This window comes from Triturus cristatus, chromosome 5_1, assembly GCF_964204655.1.
Source record: "Triturus cristatus chromosome 5_1, aTriCri1.1, whole genome shotgun sequence".
Classification (NCBI taxonomy): domain Eukaryota; kingdom Metazoa; phylum Chordata; class Amphibia; order Caudata; family Salamandridae; genus Triturus; species Triturus cristatus.
In genome coordinates this window covers 441,978,979-442,002,098 of record NC_140587.1, presented here as the reverse complement: position 1 = coordinate 442,002,098, position 23,120 = coordinate 441,978,979, and the positions used below count along the sequence as shown (strand labels likewise).

Below are 23,120 nucleotides of genomic sequence, written 5' to 3'. Positions count from 1 at the left end.
CCTGAATATGGAGAAAGTAGTTGCGGTGATCCAAGCCAAGAACGAGGATTTGGAGGCCAGATCTCGGCGCAATAATCTTCGTATCTCAGGCTTGCCGGAGTCGACAAGTGTGGGCAAGCTGGAGACTTACATCGAAAATCTGCTGCGGGAAATTTTTGGCGCGGGGAGCCGGTCACATCTGCTGATAGTGGAGAGGGCTCATCGATCGCTGACGGCTCGCCCCACCCCCCCAAGTGCTCCTCCCAGACCTATTATTGCTCGTCTCCTCAATTACAGGGTCCGTGACTCGGTGCTGTGCCTGTCGCGCCATAAAGGCAACATAACCAGGGCAACCAATTGGCATTTTACCCCAACTTCACGGCCGCAGTCCAAGCAGCGAGGAAGGAATTTCAACCAGTGAAAAAAATATTAATGGCAGAAAACATGCAATATGCCGGCTTAGCATCGGATCAGATGACAAGGTCAAGATCTTTACCAATCCCAAACAAGCCATGGAGTATGCCAAGTCTGTAAGGCGCAAGAAGGCGGCCCCCGATGCTTCAGAAGAGGAAGGCTGACTCTTGCAACATGTATTTTAGGGGGGTTCCCTAATGAGTACTGTGTCCACATTGGATAAAGTTCTTAATGTTGTTAAATATGAGGCCTCACGCTGGTAGGAGGTAGGTCTCCCCCTGGGGTGGGAACCATGGTTATACGTATAATCTATATCATATGATCCTGTTTTTTCTTATATCAAATTGGTTGTTTCGTAAAATTATCAAGATGCTTTGATTTATAAGCTGTATGCTAACAGGTTTTGTTAGAATGTGATTCGGGACCATTGTTCCACTAGTCGGCCACCTCCCTTTACATCTAGGGAGTCTGTTGTGCTCCGGCATCCCAAATGCGTGCACCCCAACTTACCATATGTTCATAACTTACGCTCGAGGGTTTCTGTTTAAGTACTGGGATGGCTTTGGCAAGTTGGGTATGCTAAAGTGAGTGGGGGATAGCGGGGGGGGGGTCCAGGGCTCTTGGGGTTCGTTGCATGTGGTTGTCTTGACACGACATCCGTTGATGAAAGGCAAATTTTAGTTTTCGCAAATATTGGGACGATGTATATTTCTGATCAACATTTCTAATGCCGCAGGCTAAAGATAGGGTTACGTGTCTAACATGGAATGTCCGTGGGTTGAATTCCTCTAGAAAAATTATACAGGTGTTTGCCTATCTGGACCGCCATGAAGGTCAGATCGCTCTACTCCAAGAGACACATCTGACTAGGCACTGGGAGGCCAGGATTGCTTCAAATGGGCGGGTTATCGTCTGGCATCCTCATATTCCTCCTATGCGTGAGGGGTCATGGCGCTCATAAAGAGGGGCACCGCCTTCACTGAGATTAAAACGTGCATAGATGAGGGGGGCGCTACCCTATTGTGCATGGCAAATTGGGCGTTTCGCTTCTAACCATAGTTAATGTGTATGGGCCCAACACAGATGAACCTGAACTGTTTGCTGGTATTTTTGGTATACTGCGTTGCTGGCTAGATGCTGAGGTGCTGTGGGGAGGCGAATTTAACATGCACTTAGACCCAAGTAAGAACAAGTCCAGCAAGCAGGGCGGGCGCACACCTAGAACCGCGCAGCACGTAAGAGATGACATGATCGAACTTGGCCTAGTAGACACGTGGTGGCTTCACAACAATGACACTTTAGCAGGTACACATGCTGCTGCTGCGCACAGCAGCTGGTCCCGCCTGGACTATTGGCTGCTAAGTGAAGGGGTGAATGCCTGGGTGTCGGGTATACTCTCACTCCCTCGCACTCTGTCAGATCACAACCCAGTCAAACTAACTCTCCATATCCCAACGAGAATTCCGCATCAATTCACGTGGAGATTCCGATCTGAAGCACTATTAGATCCCATCTATGCTACCACAATCAGGGAGGCCATAATTCAGTTTTTTGTCATAACAAGGGTTCAGTGGACAGTGCGGCGACCCTTTTGGAGGCTTTTAAGGTGACTATTAGGGGCACATGCATCTGCACGGCATCAGGCATTCTCAAGGATATCAGGGGACAAATCAAAAGACTTGAGACGACTTTGTAAGAGCTTGAACGAGAATACGAGAGGCTTCCCAGTGCACATAAACTATCCCACATTAGGGATATCCTGGTGGAACATGACGAAATGGCAACGTCAGAGATCCGCTATTTGTCCAAAAGACATGTGGCGCGGGCATACAGAGAGGGGGGCAGACCAGGGCATAATTTAGCGACCAAGCTTAAACACCGCACAGAACACCACACCATAACGAAAATAACGGATGCTCAAGGTGTGGATCACTACACGCTGCAAGACATAATTGAATAATTCCGCACCTGTTACAAAAAAATGTACACTTCGCAAGGGGGGACTGACCCATTGGAGCTCAATGACTACTTAGCAGACATAGCCTGTGCGTGGCTAACTAAGGGCCATCAAGATTATCCGAGTCAACCATTAGAAGAATCTGACATTAAGGAGGCAATTCGCAGTCTACCAGACAAAAAGGTGCACAGGCCGGACGGTCTAACAGCAGAATTCTCTAAAGAATATGCTGAATTACTGGTACCCCATCTGCTAGAAATGTATGCCGAAGTGCACAAAACTGGCAAACTCCCCCCATCGCGAAGACAGGCCATGATTCCAGATTCACAGGGGGACCAGACAGGGGTGTTCTTTTTCACTGCTTCTGTTCTCCATCATGCTTGAGCCCCTAGCTTGTATAATCAGACAAAGACACAGAGATTCAGCCATCAGATTTGCACACCGGCCTCTGGGCATATCTCTTTATACTGACAACATTGTCTTGTTGTACATCCCAATCTTCAACCGCAACATGTGGTATGAAATTGTGATGACTGTACCAGTAGTAGGCGTACTGCCCCTGCGCGCAGAGATAATACAGGTGCATATCTGGCACACAGAAGCCACCTTTATCTTAATCCAATATAAGTGTGTCCCAGCTCACTCGAGCCTGTTTCCCATTAGAGAACCGCACAGATACCTAGCACCGGTGCTAAGGGAATATATTAGATTTAGCTTCTTTTCGGGCCTGTCTATTAACTGGGACAAATCGGTGATAATGCCTCTAACACAGCACACGGTGTCGCTCCCTTTGGAGTTTCCGTTGGTGTGGTCTACAGATCCCATCAAAAACCTGGGGATATGGGTGCACCGGGACCCTGAGATAGTGATTAGAGAAAACTACGGGAGAGCTTGCGTCCAACTCAAGCAGCAAGTTGGATGGGTAGCACTGCTGCTATCTTTGGTGGATCGGATTGCCCTCATTAAAATGATTGTGCTGCCTCGATTTCTCTATCTGTTCAGTAACATCCCAATAAAATTAACTCATCAGTTTTTTACTACAGTGCGGTCATTATTGGTAAATTTAATCTGGGGAGGGAAACAGGCTCGAGTGAGCTGAGACACACTTATATTGGATTAAGATTAGGGTGGGTTCTGTGTGCCTGATATGCACCTGTACTATCTCTGAGCGCAGGGGCTGTACTCCTACTACTGGTACAGTCATCATGATTTCATACCACATGTTGCTGTTGAAGATGGGGGCGTACATCCGATTCCTCTAAAGTATATATTAACACACACACATAGAGGCACGCTCAAACATGAAATTAACGTGATAGACACCACCATTGCTGCCTGGCACTCTATCAGCAGGCTGGCGGCGAAACTCCCACTTTATGCACCTGCGCTCCCACTGGCACAACATACTGCACTCTCGGTGACGCAGGAAAATGGTGCGATGCACTCCTTACGACAGGCAGGTATTGACACAATGCAAGATGTGTTTCCAAATGGCAGCTTCCTCACAGCAGAGGTGGTGCAGTATATCCACAACCCGTCACCACTGTTCCGGTTCATACTACACAGACTAAAGCAGGCATAGCAGGCGGATTATGATACGTTTCCTGTAGAGACGCCCACGCTGCAAACATTGCAGTTGCTTCTTGTTACTCCCACTCGTCACAAACTCATCACTAAATTGTACATGTCCGCAAGAGCGGAAAAAGTACACAAAGAAGATAAAAGCTTCGCACGTTGGCAAGCTAGACTCACTCCACCACTAACGCCCATGGAATGGGAACACTGCTGCAAGCTCACTAGCGCCCTCACCCCCAATGGTAACTTGCAAATCATTCATTTCAAGTATATCCATCAGGTTTACCACACACCACTATGGCTAAATAAATGTGGTTACGAGATAACAGTAGGTGTAAAAGATGTAGGCAGCTGGAGGTGGACTTTTGGCACTTGGAATGGGATTGCAAGCGGGTGTCTGGGTGGAGATAGTACGGCGTATTCAAGATATGTCAGGGACCCCTGTACAATGCACACCGAAGATCTGCTTATTGAGTTGCATTCCACAGTTAAAGGGAGCAATAGGCAAATTTGTCAGAATTGCACTCCTACTGGCAAAACGGCGGGTGGCAATAACCTGGGAAAGCGTTCAGACATCGAGACCAGAGCACTGGCTAAAGGATCTGGTCTACTGTAAGGAGAATCTTGAAATGTATGCATAAGAGCTGCCATCGTCCTCACGACCTAAAGACATTTGGGAACCCTTGAGGCAATATCTACAGGCACAAGCCCGGACAGCATCACCAAGCAACAATGCCTGATAGCCTTATGTATGCATGTTCCTTGAAATGTTGCTATAAATTTATGTCATTAATGTCTAAACAAGTGATCATTTGGCGAATAGGCCACCCACGTGCTGTTTGTTAGATGTTTGATGTCTGAAATGTTTTGGGGACGCTACTGATGTTATATCTCTGCTATGAAACTAATAAACATAATACAAATTTTAAAAAAGGGCTGGGTCCCTGGGAGAGGGGGAGATGGTGGTGGGAGGTAGTCCCGTACGCAGGAGTGCCTGTGCAGGGTTTTGCCAGGACATAAGTGAGGACTTTATTGAAGGCGAGTAAGAGTCCTGAGGGGACACCCCGATTTGAAGCACATATGTAAATACATTGGCCTTGAGCTCCATCGTGGGCAGTTTAAAGTCCAGGACCTCAGCCACCCTCCGGACCACCATCACAAAGGAAGCCCCTTCCTCTGTAACCACTGTGGGAGGAAGGAGGCTAGTGTCTGGGGAAGTGTCCAGACCACTGGTGTCACTCAGGTCCTCATAACAGGTGTCGTCGGCTATGGACTGCTCTAGGGTATTGGTATAGTCCTAGGGATCCTCTTATACCCTCCATTCCTGTTCTTCTGAGGGCCCTTCAGGAAACTAGGGATCCATCGGCAATTCATCTTGTGTGGGCCTGTGTGACACCTGTCCTGCTCCATATCAGAATTGGGAATCACAATGCTGTTGGCGTAGCTGATGGGCATCATTGGCACCAAGTAAAAATCCACTGGAACGTGGTGCGCTATGTGGCGTACAAGCAAGATGGCCGCACTTCAGTGAGGCTCCAGCAGCTCGGCACCAGTATCCGGCAAAATATCCTGCCCAGAAACTCATAAAATGTGACAAACTGGCAGCGACTAAGATATCCTGTGTCAAGCCTTTCATTTGAGTACTCAACGGAGACGTATAGTGCCGGAATGCGCTAGAAAATCGACCAGCAGTAGAGGCAGCTGCCCGGCCGACACATAGATGCGCCTTGCGGTGGGCAGAGGCAACGCCGCAGCGCCTACAAGCAGACAAGGCCCACGGCTAGGGGGTCAGAGGCCGTAATGTCGTAGCGCGCTTGCAAGCAGAAGGTAACCCTCACCCCTGTTGTCCATTGTCACCCCTCTCTGGCCACCAAGTTCGGAGACAAAGCCGTAACAACGGCAACCAGTAAGGAGCACGCGAGAGCTTTGTTGCGGCAGCTACATGTGGAGGCATATATAAAAGAACAGGGCAAGCATCTGAATATTCAGCAGTATCATAGACGGGAGTGACGACCGGACGATCGTGCAACACAGCGTGGAAGCCAACGCAAATGTGGTGAAGCGCTTCTGTCCTGTTTCCTGACCTCGGTGGGGCATGACACATGGAGGCTGCTAGAGGTGTGCGAGGCATTGTGGTGAAATGGACAACATACGAAGGATTGAGGAGGCAAGCAAGAGATCAAGACTTGCTCCTAGATGGCACTGGGAACAGTACGGATTATATAATTCGCAAAAGCGATTGGCCGGATAGAAGGGGCTAAACTTTTGTGATCAGTGAACATTCGGGGAGGCCCTCCCAGCTGTGATGGTACAAGCCCTGTGCCATAAGCCATAATGTGAGAACAGCTGTTATGTGCATATAACACCTTCTAGTCTAAAGAGTACTGGATGTAGCTTCTCAGGTCACTGCAAGTGGTGCATATAGGCTACTACGTATATTTTCATATAGAATTGCAGTGCTCCGGTGGGGTTATCAGTGGCAAACTGGCAAATAACTGAAGATCGGATGTACTTAATTAAAGCCGCTACCTCAAATTCTAGGAACCACACACTTCAAATACCAGGCTTGTTGTGCAAATCCATTGCAAGCCACGCTCGGCACTTAATAGAGCGGGCAGACTCGGCAGAACCTGATAACATACCAATGCACAGATAGTAGCTGTCTTTTTTTTTTTTTTTTTTTTTTTTTTTTTAAAACCTTTATTTCGGTAGATGCAAAATACACAGCGTCTGCCTACAACCCCTCGGGGCCGGCTGCAATGACAATTCGTAAACATAGAACAATAATGTCAGGATAAGAAAAGGTTTAATTTTATGGTGTAGTCGAGTACGATGTAGTGAACATCGAAAGGAGTCGAAGCTAATCACTGACCAGGAGAGACATCACTGGTCAAGGAGCACCCAGAAGGTGGCGTTATATAGGAAGGCATTAGTAGGAAAGCAGGTGGCCACCATCCAGGAACTAAGAGCATACACTATATCACAGAATGATAGAACTCAAGAAACTCCCTACTAACACTGAGCCCCGACTCCGGAGAAACAAAAAAAACATAAAAAAGAAAGAAACCAAAGAGGCAGAGAGACCAGAAGAGAAAGAGGGCCATAGAGACAAAGAAGACATAGAACACATCCCGTCCCCCACCCTGCATACCAGCGGAAGGCCACGGCCCACCCCCCCCCAATAGGCATGCCTGTCGCCCCAGATGAACCCCAAGTAGGAAAGGGAGTCTGGAGAGTGGGAAAGAACCTCCCAGCCGCCGACTCCCAGAGAAAGCAGGAGGAGGAATTTTCACATACTCCCGGTCACCACAGCCCCTTAAGCGTCCCCCACCCTGTATATCGTCAGCACTACTGAAATAGCAAGCAAGACGGCAGGTGGGGAGACTCCATTCCAAATGTGCGAGTAAAGCAAACAATTAGCAGTCCCGTCCTAGTCCCCGCCCGCCAATACGTACAGTAAACTAAAGGGAATCGCCCAGACCCGGCCCGATCCTAAGCGGCCCCACAAATCCACCCCCGCAAGAAACAGTAGCAAATTACACACATGCGGCACAACCGATACATAAACAGATATTCTAGTCCGGGTCATGCCAGGCGGTCAGGCAGGATCATCATGGGTGGCAACTTCAACCCTGGCCTGAACGCGGAGACCCCACCAAACATGGCCGCCGCTGGGAGTGTACCTCAGGCAGAACAAAGGAGCAAGATGGCCGCTCCCGGCAACGATGACACAGAGGGGGAAGAAGCGAGAGTTCCCAGTCAGAGACCATCACCACATCGATAGTGACAAACACAGTTTTCCCCACAGAACGGCTCACACTCCGGCGATGTTGAGGCAGACATGGCAACACTTGCAGAGGCAGAGTCTCGGCTTGGAAAGTGGAAGGGAGCTTTGTATCTGCAACTTTGTCCTGAAAAGAACCCTCGACACTGTTACCAGGGAGAGGACGTTCCACAGTATCCCCCTGTCGCCAATTTGTATCCGCCTCGAAGGGAATGAGAGGCCTTGGGGGGTCAGACAACCGCTGTAGCTCCCTGGGTGGCATAGCGGTATCGAACTTCCGCTCCAGTTCTCGAGTGCGTTGGCACCATGTCGCCCGCAAGTCCCCCAGGGCTAAAAGGATATCACCATAGGTTAGGTCTGCCCCCTGCTTCAGCATGCCGACAGTATGTAGAGGCGCCACCGGGACACCCTCCAGCTCGACAGTAGGCAGGGAAGCTTGCGTCAGGGATATGGCGGCTTCCGCCTATCCGGCGAGGTAGACCGGCACCGGTACCAGTTTTGCCGTTAGCCCACCTCGGAGGGGTGAGGGCGACACCACGGGATGGAGGGACAGTAGTTACGGCAAGAGGGGTTACTGCTTGCTAGACGGGGCTCCCACGATGGGAGAGCCCTAGGCTGTGTTGCAATGCGGGTGGTGGGCGCCCTCGAACGGACACCGCTCTGACCGCTGGCGGGAGGACAAAGGAAAATACACCGGCCAGGACCCAATCGTACCAGAATTCTCTCCGTCGCGAAGAAGGCTCCGCCGGGCCGCCCACTCCACGTCCAGTCACATTTCCCCAGTCGCCGGTCCAGCCCCAGGTCGTCTCACCGTACGTGATAAGCGGTGTCCGGTGGCGGTGGTCGGGCCAGATTGCGTGGGCAAAGTCCAAAGTCAGCAAACTCTATGATTCCTCGACCAAAAACGCCGGCGGGAACATCGGAGGACTGCGGAAAGTATCAGCGCATCCGTGGTGACAATTGCTCGCGCCGTAGGCAGGATTAAAGATCAGGATATCATGCAAACAGCAGACGGGCTGCGGAGCCGGGAGCTCAGACGTCCTGTCCGTCCGCCATCTTGGCTCCTTAGTAGTAGCTGTCTTTTATTCTGCCATGGGGAAGACAGATGGCAAATAATCAAAACTACCCTTTGAATCTAAGAAGCTAATGCGCTGACAGCAAGACGAAACTGATCTTGCGGGAATGGACCAATCACAACCCCAAGATGATGAGGTTAAAGAGCTCCTTCTGGCCATGAGGCACAGTCTCACTTCTACTGAGGCTAAGATGGACTCAATGACAACCCGCATGGACTCTATAGTACATAAACTGGAAAAACATGATGCATGAATCATAAAGCAGAACGCCGGATCTCCGACGCAGAAGATACCACGTCCGGCGTACAGAAGCAAATGGCGCAGATGGATAAATTGCTTAAGGTAATTGCTGCCAAGAATTAAGATTTGGAAGCGTGCAGTAGACGCAAAAATATACGGGCCATTGGGATACTGGCGAGCACGAACACTGGACAGATGGAAAAATTTATTGAGCGGTTATTATGCACAGTGTTTGGGCAGACTCATTTTCATCACAGATGGTGGTAGAAAGGGCTCATCGTTCACTGGGTCCTCGACCACACCCAGGAACTCCACCACGCCCAATTATTACAAGATGTCTGAACTAACGTGACCGCGATGTGGCACTGAGGTTGGCTCGGGTAAAGAGGCAACTGCACTATGAAGGAACCAAATTCACAATTTACCCCGACTTCCCAGCTGCTGTACAAGAAGCGAGGAGAAAATTCATCACGGCTAAACGCAAGCTGAGACAGGCGCAAATAGATTATGCTCTAATGTACCGGGCACGCCTTAGAGTCACACATCAAGGCAAACAGCAATTTTTTGTCAATGCGCATCAAGTGGATGAATTCTTGAAACGCACAACATGTCAGGAATCGCTCCGGCATACTTCGAGGAGAGTATCCCCTACATCGGAGTAAAGGAAACTGGGTGAATGACCGGAAAGCCAGGAACCGTCAAAATTCAAACTTGAGCAAAACTATATTCATTTGACTAAGTTGTAGTACATTGAATATATACGAGACAGCTGCAATCAGACAAATGCTAGGAGTCGATACTACTGGATGAGACTGTCAGGACCACGATTGGACACATTAAGCAGATAAATCAACTGTTGGGACTTGTTAACAAATCAGAACCGGGCACCCCTTCCCCCGCAATAGATACTCTACCACCTGGAGGGGAAGGGAGATATGTTGTGAGCCCCCTGGCATACCCCAAAGGGAGATCCTCCACCCCTTAGGTCGAAATGAACTCTAAGTTTACTGTTTAGGAATGTTTGGGAGGGGGTGGGAATGGAGATTCCGGCATGATTGAGATGCCATTGTGGAAGGGGAAGGAACAGGAAATATGTTTGGGAATTGGTACAGGGCAGGTCAAGAGATGCACTGAGACACTAATATATGCACAAGAAAGTACAGCAGAAATATGGTCCAGGCAACTAATTCAATATACCTCTTGATGCTGATGTGACACACAATAACAAGATACGGAAACTACAGCTATTAACATGGAATGTCAGAGAGCTAGGTGACCCATGCAAACGCAGGCAGATACTAGCATATTTCGATCACCATCATGTCCAAAGTGCAATGTTGCAGGAGACCCATCCGGATCCCCGCGGGACTCCTCCATTTGCTGGTAAATGGGCTGTGCACCGGACTTTCCCATCGTATTCTCCCTATTCCAAGGGGACAGCAAATTTGATTAAAAAACATACTCCGTACATCCCACTGGGATCGACTCAAGACCAATTAGGGAGGTACTCTACTGTGTGGGGGAGACTAGGCTCTGATTGGCTCATGCTGGTGAGTTATGGGCCTAATGTAGATAACTCAGAATTTTACACTACATTGCGGGGGAAGATGCTTGAGATTGGTTCTACACATTTGATCTGGGGAGGTGATTTTAACACGACGCCGAACCCTTTGTGGTATAGGTCCACCCCCCTTCCACATCATTACACTAAAACACATAAACTGCTACAGGGCATACTAACTGAATTGCCTCATAGATGCACGGAGACACACACATCCTGGGGAGAAGGAAGGTACACATTACTCAGCACTCCACTCATCCTGGTCCAGATTATATTACTGGGTAGTATCCAAGGGTATAGGACCATGCATCACCAAGGTAGGTTCTTGGCAAGAACACACTCAGACCATCCACCGCTCCATTTGATGTTGTCCCCACTGGAGATCAATGCATCCTATAAGAACTGGAGACTTATGCCATTAACATTGCTAGAAACAGAGTTCGGTGCAGAGCTAGGTCAAGAAATCACTGATTTCTTTCAGCGAAACATTGGTAAGGTCACACATATAGCCACGTTATGGGAGGCCTTTAAGGTCACAATTAGGAGAATCTGCATTGCTAAGGGTTCTGGGGTCCTTCGAGATATTTGCAGGTCACTACAGAAGCTAGAAGTGGAATTGAAATGGTTAGAACGAGATAGGAGCAGTGGCGTAGACGGAACACTTCAAAATGAGTTCAGGGACAAACTATCGGAGTATAAAGATACGGCAGACCGGGAGAGTTTATTTCGAGGGAAGTATTTTATAGCTCGCAAGTATGGAAATGGGGAACGCCCTGGCAAGGCACTAGCAGAGGAAATCCGCAGACCTTATTACTCTAGCTATGTATTGGAAGTCATGGATCACGAGGCATAGAGATAGTACCGACATACTTAAGGTGTTTACTACACATTACTCCACATTATACAACACTAGACTATGTCAATCGCTCGACCTAGCTACATACCCAGATGGTGTAGCCCTCAGCTGGTTGGGGAATACACAGCAAGAGGTTTTGGCTGCGCCGCTAGAAAAGGATGAAATTCGTGCTGCAATAATGCAGATGAAATCTGACAAGGCACCTGGTCTAGATGGCCTTCCGATAGACTTCTATAAAGCTTATGTAGATCAGCTTGCACCCATATTAAAAAACATGTATGAGGAGGCACAAGAAACTGGAGCTCTTCCTCAATTCATGAGAGAAGCACTGATGACCTTGCTCCTAAAGCCTGGGAAACTGATAGATCAGTGTGAGTCGTATAGACCGCTATCCCTTATCAATAATGATGCAAAGATCCTCGCAAAAATGCTGTCTAAAAGTCTAAGTATTTTAATGGAGAAGTTGGCATTGCCTTATCAGGAAGGCTTTATCCCCGGGAGGGCGACATCCCTCAACCTCCGTACCCTTTTCTCTATTCTGCAGGACATTGATCTCGAGTTGGCTGCCGTGGTAGTCTTCCTAGACGCCACAAAGGCTTTTGACTCGGTGGAATGGGATTATCTATTAGGGATACTGGAACGAATGGGAATGCCAATAGGCTTCCTCTCTTGGATAAGACTGTTATATAGTTCTCCAAAAGCCAGAGTTCTAATTAATGGACAGACATTGCCACCCTTTTCAATCCCTGGGGGCATGTGGCAGAGCTGCCCTTATCCCCTTTACTATTTGCTTTGGCTATTGAACCGGTGGCGGCCAAATTGCGACAACACCACTAGGAAAGGGCTTTACGCTACCCCATGCGACATATACTTGTCTCCCTTTATGCGGAAGACGCCACTTTATACATCAGAGACACACAACAGAACTTGAATCCTATATTGAGGGAGTTTTTTGCATTCGGATAGAAATCTGGCATACATATTAATTGGGGATAGTCGCACCTCTTTCCGTTGACAACTGTTACGACTCCTTTCCCACTTGCCTATCCTATAGAATGGTGCGAGTCAGAAGTGAAATACCTGGGGATAAATGTCCCAGCAGATTGTGCATAACTAATGAGACTTAATTACGAAACTGCATTGGCTTCCATTACAAGCTGTGTCACACGTTGGATCTCATTGCCGCTGTCTTTGGCGGGGATAACGCCTCTCATCAAAATGGTAGTCCTCCCGAAGTTATTATATTGATTTATGAATATACCGTACTAACATGGTAGAAATATTTTTGCAGCCTTGAGGATGGAAATGATTAGATTTACATGGGGTGGCAAACACTCACTAGGCCTTATTCACAAGGTGGTTTTGAAGTTCCCAATTTAGAACTGTATTATATATGTGCCCAAACTCATTACGCAACTTAGTGGTTCCACCTACCTCCATGCATGCCACATTTAACAATGAAATGGGGGTTCACAGATCCGATCCCTCTGATGGGAGTTATAAATATTATTCCCAAACCTCGCGAGAATGATCCCACGACAGTGACGTACTGTCATTGTGTGGAGACGCATAGCTGAGGCACTAAAAGCCCCAATAATATACTCACCTTTAGTTCCTCTCGTGTATCACCCGCATACGGGTGCTTCAAGAATCAAGCTTCAAACAGGTACTGAGAAAGACAAATATACAGTGCTGGGGAAATCTATACAAAGATGGGAAGTTCTGCACAATGGAACAGTTTTTTCACAATTCAGATCTCCCCAACATGTTTATATTCCTATATGTGAGAATGAGACAGGGCATTAGAGAGAGCACGCCCTCCTTCCCTTTGGAACCACCGGTTTAATCCCCGCTAAATACATTATTGCAATCTGAGGCACCAACGCATGTGGTCTTCTTGTAATATCATACTACCCAAACTACCCAGTTGGTAGGCCAATGTGCCGCACGGGAGCAGTGGGACAGAGACATTGGCCTTGAAATGACAGATAAACAATGGGAATATTGCTGTACAAAAACAGGACAGGTATCTGCATTTAGCCGCTTACGCATTATTCATTTTTAGTTTCTGTATCCCACTTATTACATGCCTGTCAGAATTTACAAATTTCAAGTTAGAGATCATGACAGATGTGGAACTGAAGGGGCAGACATTTTACACCTCGCCTAGGGCTGTAACATAATAAATCAATACTGGCAACATGTTTTTACAGCAATGGCACAGATGATAGCAATGCCATTAGCAGCATCTCCATCATTAGCCCTACCGGGAAACACTGAACAGATAGATGCAGGATATAGGAAGTACGTATCGCTTGGGCTCCTACTTGCTAAGCGTAGAGTTGCCTGCAGATGGGGACGAGGAAGGGCCCCCGAGCTTAAGGAGTGGATCAGAGACATGTTATTGTGGCAGGAACAAACACTCACATAAGCGGAGCTGCTTCCACCCACTTCTCGTCCGAAGGACATATGGGACCCTTTAAAAACATATTTGTTATCTCAGCCACTAGAAGTCATGAGTGACCAAACGTCACGCTGAAGGGAGATAAATGGGTATGGAACAGGACGTTAGATGTTGAAAGTCAAGACGTATAAAGAGCTTGAAATTTAGAGACATGTTTAGGCATAGACTGCCACAGGTGGATAACCCGAGATATACTCGGGAATTGAAAAAGGATAAATGAATGAGAAGGAAATTATATTGTTTATTTATTGCAATTAGATGAATATGCCTGTATATATGATCAAGCATACTGCATATGAAAATAATATTTCAAGTTTTGGTTATAGCAAACAACTGATGCATGTATGATATATGTTTTCTCACTGCCCATGTACCACTGTTGAAGTATATGTTAAATACCAAAAAAACGGAATAATTTTTTTTTAAAACTCCACTGGAACACTCCCCAGAGGAAGTTGCAAAGTCGCAGTTGGAGCTGATCCACCAACGGATCTAGAGGGCCCAACTGACACCAAGAGCGGGCCTGCTGATGGAGTCCCAGTTGGAGTCCCTCCCATTCCCCTGGTTCCCGAAGCCGCTCCATAGGGGTCCGTCCATCCAAAAATTAGACTCATGGCTCCATGAACGTCTCAAAGTTGGGCAGGGATTGCTATGGCTTCAGAAAGTCTGGGAAGCATGGAGTGAACCCAGTCTCAGACGCGGGCTCCACAGGGATGACCTGAGAGTGGGGCCTGGATTTGTGAAGTCGTTCCAAAGCCTCGTCCGATGAATGGGATCGGCATAGAGAAGTCGAAGAGAGCTTTAACTTTTTGTGGGACTTACCTGAAAAAGTCCAGGATCACGATGATGACCGACTGACTGACTGCTCAAAAATATGCAGAACCAGTCTGATGCATGTGGAATTTGCACCTGGAATTTTCTATCAGATATGGAAACTATCAAGCAATCAATACCCTTAACAGAACATACATTGGTTGACTCAAACTGTGCCAAAGACACAATTAACTTAGAGATTTCATATGAGATATTCAACACAAACTAAAGACATGCCCAATTTGCACATTCACACAACAATAATTTCTATGATACAAAAAACAACAATGTGCACAACAATCATGCTATAATGCTCGCACATCCATTTTGGTTAAAAGGACTACCAGAGCACCGCATAATCCTAGAATCCTTTGTGGGTGCATTCCTAAATGCACAATCTAAAATAAAAATACAGAACTTATTAACTACTTACTTGCTCAACTACACTTTTCCACATCATATGGCACAAATTGAGACATGGTTCAATTACGCATCAGGACTGACAATTAAAGACCTATCCACTACAGCTATAGAACCCTAATCAAGACCAGGAGGAGAATGAGGATTGTGTCATCTATTATTACAAATTGCCTCCTACACAGAAATCCGGATACTGGCTTTTCCTTCTTTCAAGTATATGTTGATGAAATATGCAACACGCCCAATAACCTCTTTTAAAAGTACAGTGGTCTACCATCCTACTAAGAAATGTTATGCTTGCCTCTCTGGAAACGTTTCTGACCTTGTACAGTTAATTAAATCCATCTCAAAGAGGGTTTGCATCATGAAATAAGTGTGAACTAACATGACATCTATTATGTTTTGCCCAACGATTAATAGATGATCTCAACAACCTGGGTTTTCAACTAGTAGACCAACCAACCTACTGAGTAAAGTATGTTGATACGTTCAGGACAGTGCTGGGAATATTAAAGTTTGAAGATACAATATCATAGGAAGGAGAAAAGAAAAAGATGAAGTGACTAAGCCATCAAGTTCAGATTTTGCAACCTTGAGGTCTAGCTGAATTATTTTAAGTTTGAGTGGAAAGGAAACGTTTCAGCGCTCTGTCTATCTCCTTGTGTTTGCTTTGTTCGCCCTAAGTTGGCAGGGTATGCTCAGATGTGGGTCCCTTGCTCACTTTGCCACTGGATTCAAGCTAATCTGGCTGATGAGGGCTGTTAGCCCGAAACCGGTCCCAGGATGCTTGTTTCCGGCAGGGGAAGATATGGCTTGGCAGTTCGGGCTGGACTGTTCCCATGAGGCACAGGGTCAAGACTGATTTGCATATAGCTATGTCTGAACTGGGGTGGCGAAGTGAACTAAAGGATGATGATGGATTCAACCCAGATCTGTGACTGGGGTTGAGTGTCTGAAAAGTTTCAGCACTCTGTCCATCATCTCCTTGTGTTTGCTAAGAGGAATTTAAGAACATTAATGATGATGATATTGAAGAGTCACTTTCCTTGACATTTTTCGATGCAAGAGATACAGTGATAACCGTAGAGGGTACCAAAGCTGGGTATCATGCTCATTTGCATTCAAAAGTCATTATTCCTATTTATTATTACAGGTTTAGGATCAGCATAAAGCATATTTAACTTTTAAAATGTTTACAGCACTATTGAAAATTCCACATATTTGACTCAACAGAATCATAAAATAACAACAAAATCAAGATGGAATTCATATTTATATAGAACATTCATTTTATGTACCTTTTTACTGGCACTTAAAGGGGGCAAAAGAAAATAACCATCAGGTGTGATAATGATAGTGATATAAGTAATTTATTAGGGCTTTTGGTTTCAAGTTTAGTTACTCTCCAGTCCTGTGAATAGTAAACCTTCAGTTGACACTTACACTTATGGACCTTATCAAAGAACAACTTAAAAGCATTTCTTCTTTCATCATGGTATGGACCTATTTTGTATTAAGGCTAACATGAGGATGTTTAATTATTGAGGTAATTGTAGAGTTTTCTGTGTCTTTTACATTTTTTTGTCATTGAGTATTTGTTTAGATAGGAAATCTACCCTTTGTCGGATATATTCACATGAATCTTGAGATTAAGAATATTTCTCTTCATCGCATGCGCCTATACTCTAGGTATCATTAGAGTAATACATATTTTTAATATTAGCATATATAAAGGTTGGTGGAACTTGTTATTAGTCTTAAAGTGCTCAAAATACAGCACATACAGGTGAGCACAAATTCAAATCCTTGCAACAAGCTTCTCAATATTCCCTGCTCCATAAACTGAAATAACTAACTCTAAGTGCTTCATCATGCCCTGTTTTGCAGGGAAGGCAGAGTCTAAATGTTCATCATCCAAACGGGAAGCAGGCAGACGATCCTTCCTCTGGGATCAAATTAGCCATGGACAGCCAACAAATCTCATTTTTTTTAAAGTTTTTTTTTAATTGAGTTTCAGAGTAGAGGTGAATCATATAATATTACAGTTGCTTCTCGCTCCACCACAACAAACCGGATCTATTCTGGACCCCATTTAATTATGATTGTAACTTATACTATTTCTGCTTGTGTTAACAGCCAAATCATTTGATAGCAGAAGTCAGCAGGTGCAATTATAGGAGTGTGTGATCCAGTAGTGAATTAAGAAGAAATTAGGACAAAAACACAAACAGTAAAATACTACATTTTGAGGGGTATATTGCGTAGGTGGAGTTCCTATACCTTGTTGTCCCCGGGTCTCCTGGGCTGAATCTCCATCCTTCTGGGGGTGAGTCATTGCTAGTGGTGCAGGGTTACAACTAAACATGGTCTCTAGTCTATATGAGAGTCAGGGCGATCCCAAATCCGCTGCTTCTCGCCTCACTACCTGTCCGTCCCTCCCCAGTTGTGGTAAATCTTCCAGTAGTTGTGTCCAGGCCTCCACTCAGCTCCCAGGACGCACCCCCACCCCGCGTCTGCTTAATACTGTTCCCTTGCAACCAGTCTATTTATGTAGTTTTGATAGCCAACCCTGTATTCAGGGCCCCTCTGGGGTCTTCCAGGATCCCAAAAATCTCTTGTTAAATTACTTTGTACCTGATGGATGCAGTCAGGCCATATTGGGACTTGTACCTTTTTCCACACCATTTACCAGACAGTGAAAAGCATATGCTCAAGGAGTCAAAAGTTTTGACCTGATCTAGTATCAGAGCCTCGAAGAGCATTTGTCTCCTAAGTTTATACATATTGCTAACCACAAGTATTTTGTATTGGGAAACATTATTCAATAGCTCATTAGGTTTACAAAAGGTTTCAAAGCCAGCCAGCACTTTAACAAGGCAATTTTAGGTACTAAGAAATGCACAGCCTGCATTAGTCAGAATGGGGACTGACTATTTTCCAAGTTTCAGGGTATGAACTTTAGGGTTTTTAGGTTGGCATCCAAGTTGTTAATATGTATCAGATGGTACAAGAGCTTTAGAGCATTATTGGTGTATTTTCTTATTGAAGGAAATTTCATCTGTGAGATTCCACAAAGGGTCAAATCTGACCCGCATGGAGGTTTGAGCAAGCAAACGTTTTAACATGTCAACAAAGAAAGGAGAAATGCACATATTTAGCATTTATCGTAACCCTGAATGGTGTTGGTCTATAAGTATCATAAGCACCTTTTTAATCTAAAAAACGAAAGAGTAATGCCTTGCAGATGAACATACTTCTTTATCTTAATGTGCAAGTAAAAACCTTGGTCGATACCACAGAGAACCTCCTGGAAATCAGCCTTTGCCCACACTATAGAACAAGGCTTTAGTTCAGAACATAACCTCTGCAGGAATAGTTTGCAAACAAATGTTCCTCATTACATTTATAAGGAAAATTGTTCAGATATTGGATGGATCTGACTGGGAACCAGTCTTATGGATTGGAACAAGTGGAGCCGTCCTCCCTAACCTAGGAACCTTCCTTCAATTAATAATAGATTTCATATGCAGAGAATAAATGCTCTCCAAACTACTAGATAATTCTTATAAAGGTCCTTGGGTATCCAGTCCAACCCTGGTACATTGCCTAATTTAACCCTGTCTGGTGTAGCAAGGACTTCCTGGAGGCTAATAGGTTCTAGGCTGTCCATACGTCAATCTTTGGCTTGCGGAGATCCAGGCCTCCAACTGTAAAATAAAGGCGAGAGTAACGGGTGTACCGCTGACCATCAGAAAATGTGACGAGGAGCCCAGGCCCACAGTCCTAGTACCCTAAGGCACTATAATCCAAAATTCCTTCCTCTCATTTTATTGTAAGACTAAGTAAAGTTAATCACAATTTCTCAAATGAAATTCGGATTCCTTTTCAGCAGATTCTTATACCTTAACCTAAATCTAAGAAGAAAGGAGACGAAATCCTCCTTGAGCTTACAAATCAACCGTGTCTTACGAAACCTACATTCTTGATTGCACTAATGGTGAAAAACGATGGCCTGCTCATGTTGTTGTATAACTGCTACTGGGTTGTCACAGGTCAAAGTTAAAATTGTGGGAGGTAAAAAAATGTATGAAGATGGTTTATCATTAGAGGAAGTACAATATTTAGACCATGGTGATTTTACAACATTCTGAACACCTGAAAGTCCAGAATATTTGATATCTACTGTCAAATAATCAGCTGGAGAGTCCCTAGTAGAAGTTCTAAACGTATTTCTTACTGAGACATCTGAGGAAAAAACAACTACTTCATGCCTGCAAGTCATAAAGAAATAGAAAAAATGTATTTCCTGCTAAGGGTTATTAAACAGGCATATGTTGTTCTCCCAAAGTTGTTTGAATTTCTGCCGGTCAGTTGGGGGGAAATCACCAATACAGGCGGGGTTCCATTCTCATGTCATGTTTCTAAGGATACACAGGTGAGTTCAGTTGTGTTGCCTTCGTACCTTGGACAACAGTAACAATTGGTAAGACGGATTGGCCTGAGGTGTAATGAAATAATACACTTGACACAGACGAAGTTAGCGGGAGGGTGCCTAGATGACTTGTTATATCAACATTTATCAAAATCAGGAGACCGCTGAACAACATTTCTTAAGGTGATTTCTGGAACATGATATACAACTTGTATATGATATAAACTTACACCAATTTATAGAGTGGAACTATATACCATGCCTATTAGGGTCATATGTTCTGGTATTTGCACAAAAATCATGAAATTCCAAGGCATCTATTTTCTAAACTCTGTGGTATTAAAAAAAACATTTCAATAGGGTATATAAATATGGGAATAGAAGAGTGAAAGGTTTAAGCAGATTGGTTTTTACATTACCATCATTAGTACAAAGGAAATATCTTAATAAGTAGATTTATTGTACAGCCTAGAAATAGCAGTTGTGTGCATAACATCAGTGAGCCTGAGACACATTTGGACTCTGAAGGAGGACACATCTTTCAATGATTAATGAAACATACCAAAGAGAAAATACAGCATAACATACAGTATACCTTGTTAGAGACTGTCCAGAACTGACGCTCGTTAGTCATGCCATGCAACTCAATGAGAATTTGACGGATCCTCCATGGGTCTACTGACAAAATAAGCTGATGTTCAAGCTGACCAATGTTCACACTTGCTGATGCTGAAAGAGGATAGAATAAACAGTAAAAGAAACAAAATGTATTATTTTTCCTGTACACAGAAGGTACTGAAGAGTCACATTTGACTTCAACAGGTTAATAAACTGCATTAGCCTTACTTACTAGAAGTAATAAAAAATAGGTATTTAATATTAAATGTTACTTCCCTCATGAACACTAGAGTTCTACATATTTTGTTTACATGACCTAACCTTTTGGCTACAAAATGTGCACATCCATGTGGCGAGGGAAAGGTGGACTAAGAAGGTACAGTTCCTCAATAGGGTCCATGATGCCAAGAGGTCAAATACATGCAACATCTCCAGCTTTGACTCTGATACATAAAGATAGATGATAAGGAATGGACAGGGGCAGAGATAGCAATAGCAAATGAACATAAATATTTGTAAGATTCTTCACATATCCAAAAGTCTGGGTATCAACTTTGTTTGCATGCTGCTAAGAAGGGTGTTCCTGCTGCTAGAGTGATCTCATTATGCTGAAATGACCAGAGCGTTGGTGTCATTCATACTTGAAGTGATATAATGTTTGCACTGGAAAGCCAAAGAACAAGATACTGAAACCCAAGGCAGCCATACCAAGAAACTGGACTCCATTTCAACATAAAGAATCTTCCGCCAGCACCATAGTTCTCAAATAACTAAATTGGCTTCTGGCAGCACAAAGAATAAAGCAAAAAATTCTCTGTACCACAGATCTATGAGAAAATGATCCAAATACCTCAAGTCGATATTCTTAGGGTGCAATCCTGAAAGCAATCTGAGATCCAGTATTTCAAAATAATGTGTTCAGATTACATATAACTGAAAATCTCATGGTGGAAGGTCAGTCCCAGCTTTGGTACACACAGCTTGCCAAATCTAAGAAAAAATGATTTTACATCTTTCAAAAAACAATCTAAAAAGCAATCCTCATTAAAGAAGCCTTCCCAACAAACGTTAAACTGTCCTGAGTGCAGTTTGATCACACAAGAAACTGAAATGAATGCCATTGTAAGCCACCACAAATTTGATCGACAGTTAATGTAGGATGGAGATACTGGTTGAACTATACAACAATCTCGAAATGGTATCAAAAAAGTATCTGGCTTGGGTTAGGGAGTCCTTCTCCAGTCTAAGGAAACTGGAGAGGGAAGAACAGGAACTGCGGAAACCCAGCGTTGACATTTTTTAGCCTTGAAAACAACATTATCCACCGAGCCTTATCTCCTGTTTTTTTTTTAGTACATATCATCGTTTTTTGCTGGCTAGGTTTTGTCTGGGGTTTTTTTGCCTCCTGTTGGCTCCGCCTTGGGGGTGTACCAGAGGACAGAACTTAGCATCCTGTGGCTGCAACGGTGTGTCTCCACAGGATTTGCTTCATTTTCTATTCTTTTGCAGAATTTTATATGACCCCCCCAGAAAAACTTTATCGGCCCGATTTTAAGGAGGTTGAAATTCAGACAGGCACGCCCAGCTCTTATGTATCTACAGTTGTTGCACGAAGACTCCGTCTTGTTTGTTCTTAATTTTCCTAAATCTGCAGTGAAATGTAGGGCCCCTTCTGAATAGCTGGTAGCATTTTTGAGGGTCATTAAACAATTTCGCCCCCTTTATGTGATATAATCACCACCAGGATAATCTAATCACTGGTTTATTTGAATCTTTGTTTTCAGGGGATTAAGCATTTTGCTGGGCATTTTATCTACGAAATGGTGCCCGTATGTAATGAACTGTGTATTGGTTTTATGAAATTGTATTACTGTTTTTATATATGTGAACTTTTATGGTTTTCCAGCTGTAAACTGAATAAAGTTATTTGAATTTGAATGTGTGGAGAGATTGACAGTATTAGGAGCTCCGAATACCAAAGCTGTCTTGGCCAATGCATGCGCTACCAGAATGAGATGGCATGACTCTTTCTCCATTTTGCATATTTCTCTTAGGATGAGAGGAATTAGTGGAAATGCATAAACAAACATTCCTGTTTACTGCATGTGGAGAGCATTCCCTCAAGATTTTTTCTGAGGAATTCTGCTGGTAAACCATATACACTTTGGTTGGTCAGAGTTGCAAATAGATCTACGTTTGGAGTGCCCCACATCTCGAATACTTGTTCCAGCAGCACCTGATTCAGTTCCCATCCGTGGCACTGGCTGCCTGTCCTGCTGAGAGAATCTGCCCATTCGTTGCTATGCCCGAGATATGCTCTCCTTGCAGAGATATTTTGTGCTTTAGCAACCACCTCCAGATCTGTTGTGCCTAAACCGATAGCATGTGAGATCTTGTACTCCCTTGTTTTATCCACGCAGAACATAGTTGTGGTGTAGTCTGGTCTTACCAGAACAGGAGAGCCTTATATTCTGGGAAGGAATGCTTGCAGCCATAGAAACAATTTCCTCAACTCTAGGAGTTTATATGGAGCTGCACTTCCTGGACAGACCATTTTCCATGAATATCCATGTCTTGGAGATGCGCTCCATAACTGTCTAGAGAGGCATCTGTTGACATAATGTAGCTGGGGCGTGTCGCCTCGAAGGATAGGCCTAGAGAAATATTGAGCTCTTTTCCCCACCAGGAATGCATATGCAAGTGGCAATTTGGGATGCATGAGGATAGCATTCTCAGCATAGACTTGAACATTGTTAATGAAGCAGACTTTTTTGCTTGAAGTTGAGCCGCCATCTGTATTATCTTGCGCCTTCGTCTGGGATGGGACATGCCTTCGGTACCTTGGTGTCCAAGACTGCTCCAAGGAATATCTGTGTTTGACTTGGGATGAGAAATTACTTTTGTACATTTAGCTGCAGCCCCAGATATCTG

The 23,120-nt window shown here is 44.8% G+C and overlaps 1 protein-coding gene across 1 annotated transcript in view; it reads right to left on the bottom strand.

Moving 5' to 3' along the window:
• INTS8 (integrator complex subunit 8) overlaps positions 1 to 23,120 on the bottom strand; it is a 724,118-nt gene that overhangs the window by 424,596 nt on the left and 276,402 nt on the right. The window contains exon 14 of the mRNA XM_085605229.1: positions 20,167 to 20,300. Within this exon, the coding sequence (XP_085461355.1) occupies positions 20,167 to 20,300 (134 nt within the window). The remainder of the gene's footprint in view (positions 1 to 20,166; positions 20,301 to 23,120) is intronic.